This window comes from Artemia franciscana, chromosome 21 (genome assembly GCF_032884065.1).
Source record: "Artemia franciscana chromosome 21, ASM3288406v1, whole genome shotgun sequence".
In the NCBI taxonomy this organism is placed as follows: Eukaryota; Metazoa; Arthropoda; class Branchiopoda; order Anostraca; family Artemiidae; genus Artemia; species Artemia franciscana.
In genome coordinates, this window is record NC_088883.1 from 24,896,499 (window position 1) to 24,913,084 (window position 16,586).

Consider the following 16,586-nt stretch of genomic DNA (forward strand, 5'->3'; position numbering starts at 1 on the left):
AAAAATAATATAGTGAGGACATAAGACAGAATTTTAGACGGGGATGAGACCAAAGTTTACAATGAAAAAAGACAATTGCACTCATACAAATTTTTCTGATGAGAAGATGGGAGAGCAAGACAAAATTTTCTAAAGTTGCAAACATTTATTTTTAACATTTACTGTTATTTAAAGGCTATTAGGATAGCAGAAAAAAGAAATCGAACATGGATGCGAGCGGAAAATCCAGAGACGCAAGCCAAGGGTCGTGGCTCACTCGTCATTTTGTTGTCAAGTTCCGTCGTTACTCAGTAACAATAATTAGTATCTAGAAGCAGCTAACCCATCGCTAATCAAAACCACTCACTAACCTTCCTTGTGCATGCTACAAAAAAACTCTTGGTTTACATACATTACCAATAAAGATAAGAATCACGTTATCTATTACAAGTTTTACTTTTAAACCTTTAGGCGGTCTTATAGTTCGGTTAGCAACAGTAAATACTGTTTTTTGTGAACACAGGACGGAAAACAAGCTAAACTCAATTTGCATGAATAATAAACACAAATAGGTGCAAACAATCGTTATTTTCAGAGAAGCAAATCAATTTTATGCAGGGGATTCATGTCCCCCTGCATATCTTAGATTTTCCCAAATTTTGGGCAATTTTTTCAAATTATCGTGTATTTTCTTTTATTGCCTCCTAATATGTATGTATATATGCCTGGTTTTCGTGCCAAAAAATATCTGGAAGTTAGAAGTCTTTCTCTCCCCAAAATCAATTGCGATTTTTTTAATTTTCAGTAAAAAAAAATTACCCACCACCCCTTCCAGAGTGGGTCCCGTAAATACATTCTTGCGAGAGAACATGAACAGTCGTGAAACAAGCTTTTAATGAGGACTACTTACAACTTCAACACATAAAATTATGATAGCACAAATAATTTATAATGCCAGAAAAATCACCTGAACTATTTAAAGAATTCGACAGCAGCTATACTAGCTACGATGCGCGTGCGCATGTATCTGGCAAGTTATCATGTTTGACCTTGAACAAGCGAGGAGTTACAGATAATTTAATCTTACATCTCAAATGTACATATCCAGACACACACAAATGTATTTACTCCCAATAAAACCCAATACCTTAAAAGAGGGCATAAACCCCCCATCCGTAAATACACTTATAGGATTGTGACCCCAGAAAGACGAAAGCTGATTGTAGTTGGTTTAAATCCATTCCGAGCAATTTTAGAGCACTTTAGTTTTCGAACAATCCTATAAACATGATGTATTGACACACATGCTAGCCACTCAGACGCCAAACGAACAACTCGACTCTACCATTTTCTTACGAATTTTCTCGGCATTACTCCAATAACCTCCTAACAAAAGAAAGGAAAATTGTTTTCTTGAAAAAAAAAAGATATATAAAATTATACTTTCAACATAAAACTAATGCAATAATTCCTAAAATAGGAGGTTGAGTACTTACTGCTAATTTATCTCTGTCTAACGCTATCAAATCGGATCCTTTAATATCCTTTGACCGGAACAAATCGCTATACCGAAACAAACTCACACTTGCTAGCCACTCCGTCACTTGACTTGAAGACCATTGGGCTATTGGCTGAAAATGAATTGAAATTCAATTAGAGGACGCTGTCAAATTGAATACAAAAACTTTTTTTGACGGGGGGGGGTGGCTAGGGAACCGTTTTAACCGAGTGGTTAGCACGCTAGACTTGAAATGCGTTGTCCGTGAGGACAGTGGAGTCCTGATGTTGCTGGTTATTTGGTTTGGAACTGGAGTTATCGGCGTGATTATGTAAGCTCAGCCAGAGTAGACTCAGCTCTAAATGGGTACCTGGAGAAACCTGGGGAGGGTAAACGGGAAGGGTGTGCAAAAGCACAGGATGACTGGCCACCAGCCCCCCTCCCACCATTACATTTCCTGGCTGAGGGGCCACGAAACGGAGATCAGTACCGTCGGTAGGAACTGTAAAGTCAAACGCCATAACCTTTATCTTACCAAAGCATGTTTTTTTTTTTTTTTTTAATTTTGCCACCTTTAGGTAAAACCCAGGTGTGTTACATAAGTCGAACCTGTCAACATTTGTATATATTTGTAGTAGACAGAGGGCCAGCTGGCTCATAATATATATATATATATATATATATATATATATATATATATATATATATATATATATATATATATATATATATATATATATATATATATATATATATATATATATATATATATATGTGTTCATTTCAAGTAGCCAAAAAGATTAAGTCGGCCGTAAAATGCAGGTAAAGGGCCATTTATTAAAGCAAAAAATCTCCTTCTCGTAAATCAGTCTCAAAAATACAGGTGAAAAAGCTTCAAGCCCCAACCCTTGAACAAAAACTATTTTAGTAATTCTCCTCACCCACAAAGAAAAACCCTGAATACGGCCCATGCTAAATTGCAATATGAGCTACTAAAGAAAACACAGTATCACAACAGCTTACAATTCCCTCTTGGTTTGCAACTACGCATTTCTCAGCTTGTTCAGTCCACGGGGATGCAAAATCTTTAATTCTGAAGGGGCTTCAGACCAAATTTTGAAAAACAAAAAATCACCTGAGATACCGCTTACAGAGAAGCCAAGATGCATGGGAACACAAAATAGATGTTGGGAAGACGTTTATACATGTTGGGAACACAAATTACCGTTTGGATGCATCTCCAAATACTAACAAAAATTGCCAGAAAATTACGCATTAGAATATAAATTATCCGGTAAATTTGTTTCATCCTAATGAATAATGGACGATACTCTCAAGACGTTAGTGAGATTTTTTTTAAGCATTGACGAACCCCCCCCCCCCAAAAAAAAAAAAAAAAATGAATTCCTGAGTACAACCCTGGATTCGTAGCAAAACTTTCATTTATAGCTAAATGATTTACCAAAAACATTGTTTTGTGAATAACTCCCTGAAAATTGTTGTATAAAATAAGGACTTAAACATTAATATTTAAAAGAAAACAAGAAATAAATTTGCAAGAATAAAAAGGGTTTAATTTTTGGTTTTTCAAATAAAATTAAAAAAAAACGAATAAAAGCTCACACTACAGGAAAGCCACTCTTATATAAAAATAACTTGCAAATTTTCTTAGCTAAAAAAAAAGCAAGTTTTCAATCTTAGGTTTGTCCGCATTCATTAAAAATGACATTAACCTGAAAACAACTGCCCAAAAAGAAATTATATACTACTAAAAATAGATCACACATAAATCTCTATAATTAACCAAACTTAAAAACTAAGTTAATGCAGAACAAGTCCCGTTGATTTCAAATGATAGGCTATATTCGAGCTAATGAGTTAGTTACATTTTACCAATGGGTTTAGGAAAACATAAACACCAGTGAATTATACGGGAGCCAACCTTGTATAATAAAGCTTTCTACCTCTTAAAAAAAATACCCCACATAAAAAACAAATAAAACGAGTCTACCCGCATACATTAAAAAATTGCCGGAAAATAATTCCTCGAAAAGAAATAATTTACTGCTAAAAATAGATCACACAGAAAGCTCTATAATTATCCAAACTTAAAAACCAATTTCAAGGATAACAAATCTTGATTATTTCAAATAATAGGTTCTATTTGAGCTAATGAGTTTGGTACATGTTACGAAAGGATCTGGGAAAAAATAAACACGTGTTACGATTATAGGCTACGGTAGCCAACCTTGTATAATAAAGCTTTCTACCTCTAAAAAAATACCCCACATAAAAAAAAATCAGAGGCAACACTATAGTAAAGGCCAAGCGGCTCCAATATTTTAATTTTTTTTTCAGGGGCACTTCATACGGAAGGGGTCGTCGCATAAACGTAGGAGAAGGCGCATTCGATTGGAAATCGGAAGTTTTAGAGCTCTTTTTATGAGTCAAAAGTGATCGGAGGGCAACTAGTCCCCACCCATGCCCTTTTTTCCCAAATGCATCCGATAAAACTTTTGAGATAGCCATTTTGTTAAAATCAATTTCAAGTTCATATGGCGAAATTCCGATGTCGACAGAGCCCTCCCCCCTTCAAGGGCCTGGAGCAGGTGTTGTAAGTTATGCCCTGTGGAAATATATGGTTCTAATGAAAAAATGCTCGAACAAGCTTCAGAGACGGCACATTTGATTGTATACTGAAAGTTCAAGTTCAATTTTTAAGAGTCAGAAGAGATCGAAGGGTAACCATCCCCCCTCACAACACCCCTTTTTTCCCAAACACATCCGATAAAATTTTTTGAGATAGCCGATTTGTTGAAAATAGTTCAAAGATCATATATAAAAAAACTCCGGTGTCGACACCCCCCCTCCCCAGGACCCGACCGAAGGCGTTGTAAGTTACGCCCTGGGGGCATAAATAGTTCTTATGAAAGGGATGCTTGTATAAACTTCAGAGAGAGTACATTTGATTGGAAATTGAAAGTTCTAGTTCACTTTTTAAGAGTCAAAAGATATAGGATTGCAACTACCCCCCCCCACATTTTCTGATAAAACACTTTAAGATAACCATTTTCTTAAAAAAAGATCAAAGATTACATAACGAAAACTCCGGGGTCGACAAACCCCCAGGACCCGAGGGCGGGCGCTGTAAGTTATGCCCTGGGGGCATATATGGTTCATATGGAAGGTATGCTCGTAAAAACTTAGCCCCCCTCCCAAACGAAAATTCTTAATACGACCCTCCTTTAAATGTTTCGTTATAGGTAAAATCATGAACACCAGAAACATGAGAGCAAGGTGTGTAGCAACTAATGCAGGTTTTTGCTATATGATCTTTGAACTATTTTCAACAAAACGGCTACTCAAAATTTGTATTGGATGGGTTTGGGGAAAAGGGCTAGGGGTGGGTTTTAGTTGCCCTCGGATCTCTTTTGACTCTTTAAGAAGTGAACTAGAATTTTCAATTTTCAATCAAGTGAGCCCTCTCTAAAGATAATACGATCATCCCTTCTATAAAAGCCTTATATGCCTCCAAAGCATAACTTACAACGCCTACCTCTAGGCCCTGGGGGGTTGTATTTCTTATCAGACCTTTGAACTATTTTTAACAAAATAGTAATCTCAAAATTTTTATCGGATGGCCTGCTATCATATTAATTATCAATTACTATTATATTAACTATTATATTTATTTAGTTTATTCATCTTAAATTAATTAAAGGGATTATATTCTAATGTGTTACTGGCCGGTAAAAGAAAAAACCTGCGTCACGTTCAAACAGTACCTCAAAAGATATTTTAAAGATTCTTTTTTTGGTTTGAAGTTATTTATTTGAAATTAGCTAAAAGAAGCATTTGCGTGATATATTACCTCATGGTTTAGCAATTGCAGTTTACTATGAAATATTGATGGATTTTCGTGTATTTTGCTAATTTTCTTCTTGAATAATTGCCGTTATTCTTTCCTTTGCTCTTTTTTTCAATCCTTGGGTAATACCTAAGCATATACCTATATACCTAAGCATATAGTGAGCATATAGTAAGCATATAGTATATATAATGAGTCCATTCATTTGAAATCAACAAGAATTATTAGGTACAAAGTTTTTAAACTTGGGTTAATATAGGGCTATTAAGTAAAGCGCCAATGACCCAGTAGGTTTTAGACTTTTACAGTGAAAGAAGGAGGCAAAACCCAAACTCTTGTTTGTAGATTTTTGCTCGTACCAAGCTGGATTTACATATTCAATTTAAGTTCCACTCGATTTAAGATTTATTTGTTTATTAACATTAGTAAATGTTGTTTGTTTATCTGCTATGGTTGTTCATTTAATTTCTGTTCGTTTTGAGTTTCATTTATGCCTCAATAACAAAATATTTTCGTTCATTTTAAGCTTGATTTGCATATTCAACCTAAGCTTTACTCGTTTTGAGATTTGTTATTCATTTATATTAGTACCCGTTGTATTTTTTTTTTTTCGCAACGATTGTTTATTTAATTTCTGCTCGTTTTGGGTTTTATTTATTCTTTAACAGTAATTTCTGGTTGTTTTGACTTTGAGTTATTGTAGATTTCTATTTCCTCTGATCTTAAGTTTAATATGGCCTTTACTTTTCTTTAGAAATTTCTTTTTCGGAAAGTTTTTTTTTAATTAATATAAATAAAACATCGAGTCTACCCACCAACATTAAAAAATTGCACAAAAATAATTCTTCAAAAAGAAATTATGTACTGCTCAAAATTGTTCATACTAAAACCTCCCCAATTATCTAAATTTAAACTAATTTAATATAGGACAAGTTTCGCAAGCTTCAAATAATGGGTTCGATTCCAACCAATGACTTGGCTACATGTTACCCAAGAGTTTTGGGTAGGGAAACAACAAACAAGTATGGATTATAAGGTAACCAGCCCTGTATAATAAAGCTAACTACCTTTTTAACAAAAATACCGCATGAAATAATTAAACATTGGGTTCTTTCCGGATACATAAAAACAGACTTTTGTCTGAAAATGATTTCTCAAGAAGAAATTATGTGCTGCTGAAAATAGATCTTACCTAAATCCTTGTAATTATCCAAATATGAAAAAAAACTAAGTTAACACATAAAAAAGTCTTGTTAACCTCAAATTATGGGTTCTATTCAGGCCATTGATTTGGTAACATGTTACCCAAGAGTTTGGGAAAACATGAACAAGTCTGGATTATAAGGTAACCAGTCCTGCATAATAAAGCCGAATGGCTCTTTAAAAAAATACCACACATAAAAAATAATTAAAACAATGAGTCTGCCCGCATACATTAAAGAAATACATTTGCCTGAAAACAATTCCACAAGAAGAAATTATATGCTGCTAAAAATAGATCATACTGAAAGCCCTATAATTACCCAAATTTAAAAACTTAGTACCTAACAAGTCTTGTTGATTTCAAATGAATGGGTTCTGCTCGAGCTAATGACTTAGATACATGTTACCCAAGGATTGAAAAAAGAGCAACGAAAAAAAATAGCGGCAATTATTCGAGAAGAAAATTAGAAAAATACATGAAAATCCATAAATATTTCATAGTAAATTGCAATTGCTAAGCCATGAGCTAACATATCACGCAAATGCTTTTTTTGGCTAATTTCAAATAAATTAACTTCAAACCAAAAAATAATCTTTAAAAAATCTTTTGAGGTACTGTTTGAACTTGACACCAGTTTTTTCTTTTACCGGCCAATAACATATTAGAATATAATCCCTTCAATTAATTTAAGACGAATAAACTAAATTAACATAATAGTTAGTTTCCATATAGAAGTTTCTTCACAAACCAATATCCGGAAATTCCGGCTGTTTATTTGAAAATCCGGCTGTAGTTTTTGGGCGAACTCAATCCATTCATTGGGTCAAGTCGAAAACCCAAACAGAGTTTTTTTTTCGATTGGCCAAAAAATATTTTTTTTTTTATTTGAATTAGAAGTGCCCAAAAATTCTAAAAAAAATTAGGATTTGAAAAATACCCGAGCCCCGGGACCCCTGCGTGCGTCGCTTGCCCCAGGAGCCGCAAATTCGTTGGGGCAGTGCTATATAGGAGAAGGATAGTGTAAGACAGGGCTACAAAGGGTTTACAAGTATGTTGTAGACCCTGTCTCGTGCATGAAATTTGTAACAGGAGAAAAATACTGGTGATCAATGGTTCTGCACAGGCACATACTCAGGTTTTTGTTCTTGGGGTAGGGGGGGGGGTGTTAAAAAAGAATATATCTTAGTTGATAATTTGAATAAGATGTGCTCACAAATTCTGGAGAATTTGGGATTTCAGGTGGTATAGGCCCCGGGCCCCCTCTCCTATACACGACCTGGTGTCTCCAAACCTGCATTAGTTACTACATACTTTGCTCTCGTGTTACCGTTGTTCATGATTTTACCTAGAACAAAACACTTAAAGGGAGGCCGTATCCAGGATTTTCGTTTGGAAGTGGGTTTATCTCTCCGGACGGGATTTAAAAAAATATATTTAAACAGTATCAAAATTATGTTTTTATATATTCTTGTTGCGTTTTTTCGAGTAGGACAAAATTTTCGGGGGAGGGGGTTCAACCCCACCCCCTTGAGTTCGGTCTTGACTTATAGACCCATTCACAATGAAATTCTGCTAATGTTGGGAATTAGTTAGCGCTAATTTGAGCTCATTCTATGGAAATTCTGTGAACAATCTGATTGGCTCCAGTTACCTCTAGCTAAATCTCAGTAATGATTAAATCTCATTGTGAAAGCGCCTTAAAAATTTAACTAAGAGGAAATACCCTTTCCTCTCCCCCGTACACGTCTGCAGTTAACATCTATGTCTTTAAGGACTTTTGTGTGATATGACACCGTCTATTTTCAACTTCCTCTTAGAACTGATTGTAGTAACCTATTTTCTAGCTTCACAAAACTTTGAACAAGTATTCAATACTGTTATTTCCAAAAAGTGTTTATCAAAAATTTAACTTTGAAGAGACGAGGTCAATCCTCTCGACTTTTCAGCCTTGCTTCATCTTTCCAATAAATACTTGAATGAATCTAGGAAATCAGATTATAAATGCTATGGAAATACTGAATGAAAAGTTGGAAGAAAAAACACAAGACTGCTGAATTTCAATCGACACTCGAGGGATTTTATATCCCATTAAAAAGGTTCAGCGACCTTTTTTAATTCAGTGTGCGGTCATAGAGCTATAAAACCCAACTTTGATTCAAAAACAACTTAATCTTTGACTTGGGTCAGGTCAATAAACCTATGTTTCAAACACTGTTTGTATCAATTCTCATGGTTAGTGAATAAATTAAGTTACAAAAATTTCTGGTTTACAAAAATTAATAATTAGATATTATTAATAATTAAAAAATTAATAATTAAAATAATAATTAAATTTTAATTTAAAAAAAAATATTTAAGTGATAAAAAAGGGATTTCGCAAAGTGAATCGTAAACATGGAGAACAAGACGTGTCTCCTGTAAACCCGGGCTTCACTTCAGTTTCAAGTAGCAAAGTGACTGAGATTTTGGAAAATACCTTTTTTGGTATTTTTAATGAAAAAAACACACTCCCCTAGATTTGGAAACGGTCTTATGTATCATATTTAAAAAAAATTATTGCTCCCGTACACTTTCGTGCCTCTCCTTGAGTAAGACTTTCAACTGTACAAATTTGTTGAATATTTGAGCACTTTTCAAACAGTTCTTGGTAACGAACTGCAGTAAGGAGCGACCCGGCTCATTAATAACTGAAACTCTAAAAAATGGAATTTTGATACCAATAGTTACATCAAAAGAATCGCATTTTAATGCTGATTTTAAATATATGAGTTTCATCAAGATCAATTATACCCATCAAAAGTTCGAGCCTGAGAAAATTGCCTCATTTTAGAAAATAGGGGGAACCACCCCCCCCCCCAAAATATACAATCTTAACGAAAATCACACCATCAGATTCAGTGCATCAGAAAACCTTATTGTAGAAGTTTCAAGCTCCTATCTACAAAAATGTGAAATTTCGTATTTTTTGCCAGAAGACAGATCATGGATGCGTGTTCATAGGTTTTTTTTTCCCAGGGGTGATCGTATCGACTGAGTGATCCTAGAATGTCGCAACAGGGCTCATTCTAACGGACATTAAAAGTTCTATTGCCCTTTTGAAGTGACCAAAAAATTGGACGGCACCTAGGCCCCCTCCCACGCTCATTTTTTTCCCAAAAGTCACCGGATCAAAATTCTGAGACACCCATTCTATTCACAATAGTCGAAAAACCTAATAAATATGTCTTTAAGGACGACTTACTTCCCCACAGTCCCCGTGGGAGGGGCTGAAAGTTACAAACTTTGAAATGTGTTTACATACAGTAATGGTTACTTGGAAGTGTACAGACGTTTTCAGGGGGATTTTTTGGTTTAGGGGGGAGAGTTGAGGGGGAGGGGGGTTACGTGGAGGATATTTCAATGGAGAAACTTCTCATTGGGGAAGAGAATTTCAATGAAGGGGGCGCAGGATTTTCTAGCATTATTTGAAAAAACAATGAAAAAATAAATATGAAAAGTTTTTTCTACTGAAAACAAGGAGCAGCATTAAAACTTAAAACGAACAAAAATTATTACGCATATGAGGGGTTTAACTCCTCGTTATACCTCACTCTTTACGCTAAAGTATTTTTAGTAATTTCAACTATTTATTCTACGGCCTTTGTGATTCAGAGGTCATTTTTAAGGAATTGGGAAAAAACTTAAGCTTTATTGTAAAGAGGGAGGTATCGACGAGGGTTGAACCCCTCATACACGCAATAAAAACATACGAATATAGAAGTTCGTTACGTAAGTTAATTCGTAAGCTACGTATATTTTTTACCAATGAAAACATTTATAAAAAATTTAAAGTTCTAGTTGCTTTTTTAAGTAATCAAAAAATTGAAAGGCAACTAGGCCTCCTCCCTCGCTTCTTTGTTCTCAAAATCTTGCGATTAATTGCAATTAATTAATATGCAAATTTGGTTTTAATTATTTATGTGCGGAGAGCCAAGATCAAAACATGCATTAATTGAAAAACGTCCAGAAATTAAACATATAAAAATGCAAGTTTTTTTAAATGAAAGTAAGGAGCAACATTAAAACTTAAAACGAACAGAAATTACTCCGTATATGAAAGGGGCTTTTCCTCCTCAACCCCTCGCTCTTTACGCTAAAGTTTGACTCTTTCTCTTATCTCTATTGATAAAACAGCAAGAAACTTTAGCGTAAAGAGCGGGGCGTTGAGGAGGAAAAGCCCCTTTGATATACGGAGTAATTCCTGTTCGTTTTAAGTTTTAATGTTGCTCCTTACTTACATTAAAAAAAATTGTTTTTTTATTTAGTTCTGTTAAAAATCTATGTGGCCTTGCTATTGTGTTTATGATACTCTTCAAAACAGAAGTCATCTACAAGAGAGAAAGAGCTGAAACTACATAACCTTACCTGACAATTACTTTTAAATTGGCTATTTAATAGAAAGTAGCTTTTTTATGCTTGCATTAATTCTTGATATTGTTGAGAAAAAGATATTTTAGTTGATGATGGTGGTGTGGACGTCGATTGTCTTCGTTTGAAACATTCGCATGAGCAGGTCATCTTGTTAATTTTGTCTAGGCTTAATTAAGTAACCAAATAATGATTAATATATATTGTTAATTTATTTTTGCTTTCCCAGATAACCGGCCTTTTACCTTCAGTTGACCCATTTGGCATTTTGTTCGAACTGTCAAGTTTCTGATATTTCATGAATAAAAAGACTTGAGATCGTGTTTAGACCAGGGTTGCCACTCATAGCACGAAAGTGCTAGTGCTATTTAGCACTATCTTGTTATTCGTGGCACTGTAGCACACGCCCAGGGTTGCTTAAGTAGTGCATAAACATCACGAAAGTGCCATTTTCACACTATTACAGTCAATTTTTTTATTATAGCGCCGAAAATCGCTGTGTAGCACGCAAATTTCAGAAATTGTAGCACTTTAGGACCTGACAATGGTGGCAATCCTGGTTTAAACCCTTAATAAAAAAGATAGAGGCAGTAACTAGACCTGTGGATGGGTGTGTTTACCTGTCCCCCGTGTATGATACGTCACATTGTTCTTGTTCACAATATTTTTTTTCTTTTCCTTTAACAAGGAATGTCCATGTTTTCTATTCAAGAATAAAGCTATATAGCAATTCCCCCCTCCGTTAAATGGGAATACAAATGCAATTAGCCACCATCACAAATGGCAAAATGTTATCTTTCAACTTTTTTTCTAAGAGGATAAGAGGAATGGTAGGTAAAATGTATTACATTGTCAGTCTTCCCCTATTTTATCCCTCTTCTTGTGTTTACATCTTATTGATATGCAAACTGGGTTTTTTCAAAGCTTGAGGCTTTAAAGACCCAAAAACATTTAAGAAATGTCTTTGTTCCTAAAAGGGGGTTTAGCAGTCCCTTATAATGGGTAAACTCTTTTCAAGAGAATTTCATTTTGTGATTATTCAATTTTAAATCGCCCTTCTTTTTATTTCTAAATTGGGCCTTAGAAAAAAAACGAAAAGAAGAGACGGGCTATTGGTTCCCACACAACGTACATAGCTATGGCTTTCGAGGGGTGGGGACTAATTTTTTTTTTAGAAAGATTGATCTAACACGTACGCAGGTACATATTTTCTGGAATGGAGGGCAATTTAAAACTAAAACAAGCAATCTAATTTTACAAAAACAAGCTTAATTACGGTAGTCCCCAGCCCCCAAACATCAGCTTGGGTCCGAATACTTTCAACATTTTCTGTGGTAATCCCAAAATCATCTTGGGATTATCTCTCCCTCTATTTCCAGGAATATTAGCCATTTAAGCTATACTAAAAGTCACATTAAACATAAAGATTTGATAGATAGCTATAGTTGCATCAATTCACGAAAATACACCAGAAGGGGGGAAATGTAGGTGTCAAAATCTATTTTGGGCAAATTTTGTCATTTCTTTAATTTTTTAAATGAAAATAGCCAAAAAGGATTTTTAATTGAAAATACCAAAAAAGGTATTTTTCAAATTGAAGGGGCGGGCAAATGCCCTACATCCTCCTATTGTCGCCTCTAAGCTATAGCGTCCTCCAAACCTGCAGTTTTAAAATTTTAAAATAAATAACATGTTTCTAAGCATTTGGATACATGCTTGGGTCCGATTACTTTCAACATTTTCTGTGGTAATCCACAAAACCATCTTGGGATCATCCCTCCCTCTATTTTCAGGAATATTAGCCATTTAAGAGCTATACTAAAAGTCACATTAAATATAAAGATCTGGTAGATAGTTATACTAGTTGCATCAATTCACGAAAATACACCAGAAGGGGGGAAAATGTCATTGTTAAAATCTATGAGGGCAAATCTTGTCGTTTCTTTAATTTTTAAATGAAAATAGCCAAAAAGGAATTTTTAATTGAAAATACCAAAAAAGGTATTTTTCAAATTGAAGGGGCGGGCAAATGCCCCACATCCTCCTATTGTCGCCTCTGAGCTATAGCGTTCTCCAAACCTACAGTTTTAAAACAAATAACACATTTCCAAGCATTTACTACTAAATCATTCGATTATCGCTGCTAAACGGATGGCCCAGAGTCGAAGTGAGTGAGGACAGTTAGGCTACTTATGTAGGATTCCGTTTTAAAGGAAAACGGAATTAAGCTTCAAAAAAGCCCCAAAAACATGCAAATTACAGAAAAAAATTCAATGCTATTGAAATAATATGGAAATATAAGAACGTAGATAACTTCGAAGACCACACTGCCTTTCCATGACGAAAGTATAAGAGTTCAAACCTTTTAATCGACAGTGAAAAGATATAAAAAATTTTGACTGGAGTTCTACTGCTAATGATGAACACTGTATATGTGTTCGAAATATCCGGTTAAAAAAAATTTATACCTGTTCACCGTCGAATAAAAGATTTCATCCCTATTTTGAACTGTTATACTTTCGAAATATAAGAAATTAGCTTCATCACCTAGAGCACTATATAAAAAGGCATATGCACTCAAAGTTTAATAACAACAATAGCATCTAAATGTTGCTTATAATTTCAAAGCTAAAAATTCCGTGTACTCCTCCCTCCTTCATAAATTGGTTCATCAACAAAGCGTCGAACTTAATCTAAATCAACTAATTTTAAACCTAAAAATAAATCATAATTTTAAATCTAGTTTTAAATCATAAATCTAATTTTATGAAAGCTTAGCATTAAAACTCAGTAAAAGTTCTTTCCTTCTTCTTTTTTTGTATCTTTTGTGCGTTTTCTGTTAATAAATGGACCATAATTGATTGTACGGCATTTAGTTCGGTGCACAAAAAGATTATTCCAAAGATTATCCCGATATTTTCCTATATCTCCCATATAATTCACCTGCGTTCTTCGCTTTATATCCTCCTCAAGGACGAACACAAAGGGGGGGGGGAACTTAGAGACCGGATCCCCATGAAATCGTGAATTTTCCAAAATTTTAGGGCACTCCTTGCTCATACTATCACTTTATCATTATTACACCCCTTCATCCGCCCCCCCTAAAAAGATCATGGATGTGGGTATACCCAGCACCCTCAAAATTTATTCTTGCATAAATGCCATCCTTTTCACAAAAAGTTTGCCCATATTTTTCCATGATCAGAAGCAGATTTTTAACTTATAAATACTCTGAATAAATACGACATACAGTGTGAAAACAGAAATCTTTCACAATATTGAACTTTATTAAGAAGCCTTAGCAAAATCAAAATGCACCAGTAAATGGCCATTCACAGTCATAGATAAAACCTTACATAACAAGCTTATATCATTCAAGGAAGAAATAGAAATACTCCGTGCTTAGTAATAAATTCAATCAGTTAAGAATAAGAATTGACGTCCAGCCAAAATATCGCATTATATTCAATGGTTTCTTGGAAATCCCGAATATTGAAGGAGTTTTCAGATTCAACGTTGTCGTTATTCAAAAGCTTCTAACAATGTTGAAACAAAACCTATCCTTTTTTGCGGCAATTTTGCAATTAGAAAATACCGTGGTGTTTTGCAAAAAGTCCACTTTTATTCTGAAGATAAGTTAGACATATGGTTCAAAAGAACTCGAAGAGATCTATCGATTGGTCTATTCTAAATGGGCTTAACAAACAGCTCGTGGTAATTAACTGTAAGTAAGGAGCGACCCGGCTCAATATTAAAGAAAACTAAAACACGGAATTTTGACACCAATAGACACATTAAAAGAATTGAATTTCTATGCTGATTTTAAATATATAAGTTACATCAAGTTCAGTCTTACTCCATCAAGCCTGAGAAAATTTGCCTTATTTTCGAAAAACTGAGGAAACATCCCATAGATCATATAATCTTAATGAAAATCACACCATCAGATTCAGCGTATCAGAGAACCTTGCTGTAGGGGTTTCAAGGTCCTATCTACAAAAATGTTAAATTTCGTATTCTTTGCCAGAGGAAAGATCAAGGATGTGTGTTTATTTGTTTTCCCAACAGGGGTGATCGTATCGACCTAGTGGTCCTAGAATGTCACGAAAGGGCTCATTCGAAAAGAAATTGAAAGTTCTAGTGCCCTTTTTAAGTGATCAAAAAATTGGAGGCCAGCTAGGCCTCCTCCCGCACTCTTTTATTTCGAAAGTCACCGGATCAAAATTTCAAGATGGCCATTTTGTCCAGTATAGTCCAAAAATATAATAACAATTTCTCTGAGGATGATTTAATCCCCAACAGCCCCCGGAGGAAGGGCTGAAAGTTATGAGCTTTGCCCATTTTTTTCATATAGTATTGGTTATTAAGACGTTTACTGACGTTTTTAGCGTAGATTTTTCTGGTGAGGGCAGGGTCGTGGAAGGGGTTACGAGGGAGGATCTTTCTATGGATGAATTTCTCATGGGGGAAGAGAATTTTAAATGAAGAAGGCGTCGGTTTTTCCCAGAATTATTTAAGAACGATCAGAGATTAAATAAAAAAAAGTTTTTCAACTGAAAGTAAAGAGCAACATTAAAACTCAAAACGAACAGATATTATTAAGTGTATGACGGGGCTCGTCCCCTCGTAAACACCTTTCTCTTTACGCTAAAGCTTTTTTTTTACTTTCAAAAGATAAATCTATTCTAATAAAACGGCCTTTGTGATTCAGGGGTCATTCTTAAGGAATTGGAACAAAATTCGAAATTGAACGTAAAGAGCGAAGCATTGACGAGGGGGCGAACTCCCTCATATACGAAATAATTTCTGTTCGTTTTAAGTTTTAGTGTTGCTCTTTACTTTCAGTTGAAAAAGCTAGTTTTTTTATTTAAATTACTAATTTTTTTATCGAAATGTGTTTTTTTTACTAAAATTGTTCCGCACAGGCGTAAATCCCTCATCTTCTACGAAACAAAAAATTAAGCAATTTCAACATATCCAGCGAATCCCGATCGAAAAATTATAATGGAATCAGTCTTTGAAGTTTCAAGTTTCTTAAAATTTATTTGTGAGAAATATTTTTTTGTCATTGTGCGTTTTCATGTTCATTTCGCCCACCTGTAGAGTTAAAAAAAGTGGACTTATATCCTTTTGCCAAAATACTATGGATTAGTACCAATCCAGATCCTTAGAAAAATGTCTTAACAAATCCTATACCAGATTTTTAACTATCTTTAAGGGTATAGAGTGTGTCTTGCCTCACACAAGCACTCGGGGGATATCCAGCGCCACTCTCCCCAAGCCTCACTGTTCTAATTTAGGGCTTCTAATGTTCTAATGTGAGCTGAAGAAACTAGCTTCTTAAGCATTTTTTCCCTTTTAATAAGTAAGGCTTAGATGATTTTTTTTCTTTTGTCTAACCCTTATTCTTTTACTGAGCAAAATATTTAAACAGGTATAAACTATTAAATATTTACACTTATTTGTGTGTGGTTTACTTAAAATCATCCACGAGACTTCTGCTATTGGCTGAACTTCGCAGACTTTCTTGAAGAAGCTGAAAAAAGCTCAAATTTTTTCAGACAGCAATAAATTCAACAAAGTTATGTGAGGAAAGTGGTTTATCGACTTTGTTGACAGCTTTATTAACT

General features: G+C 34.6%; 1 protein-coding gene across 2 annotated transcripts in view; it reads right to left on the reverse strand.

The window, feature by feature from the left end:
- Positions 1-16,586, reverse strand: part of LOC136041104 (phosphatidylinositol 3-kinase regulatory subunit alpha-like) — a 271,528-nt gene that overhangs the window by 120,915 nt on the left and 134,027 nt on the right. For both annotated transcript variants that reach the window (XM_065725659.1, XM_065725661.1), the window contains one exon: positions 1,476-1,610. In XM_065725659.1, the coding sequence (XP_065581731.1) occupies positions 1,476-1,610 (135 nt within the window). The remainder of the gene's footprint in view (positions 1-1,475; positions 1,611-16,586) is intronic.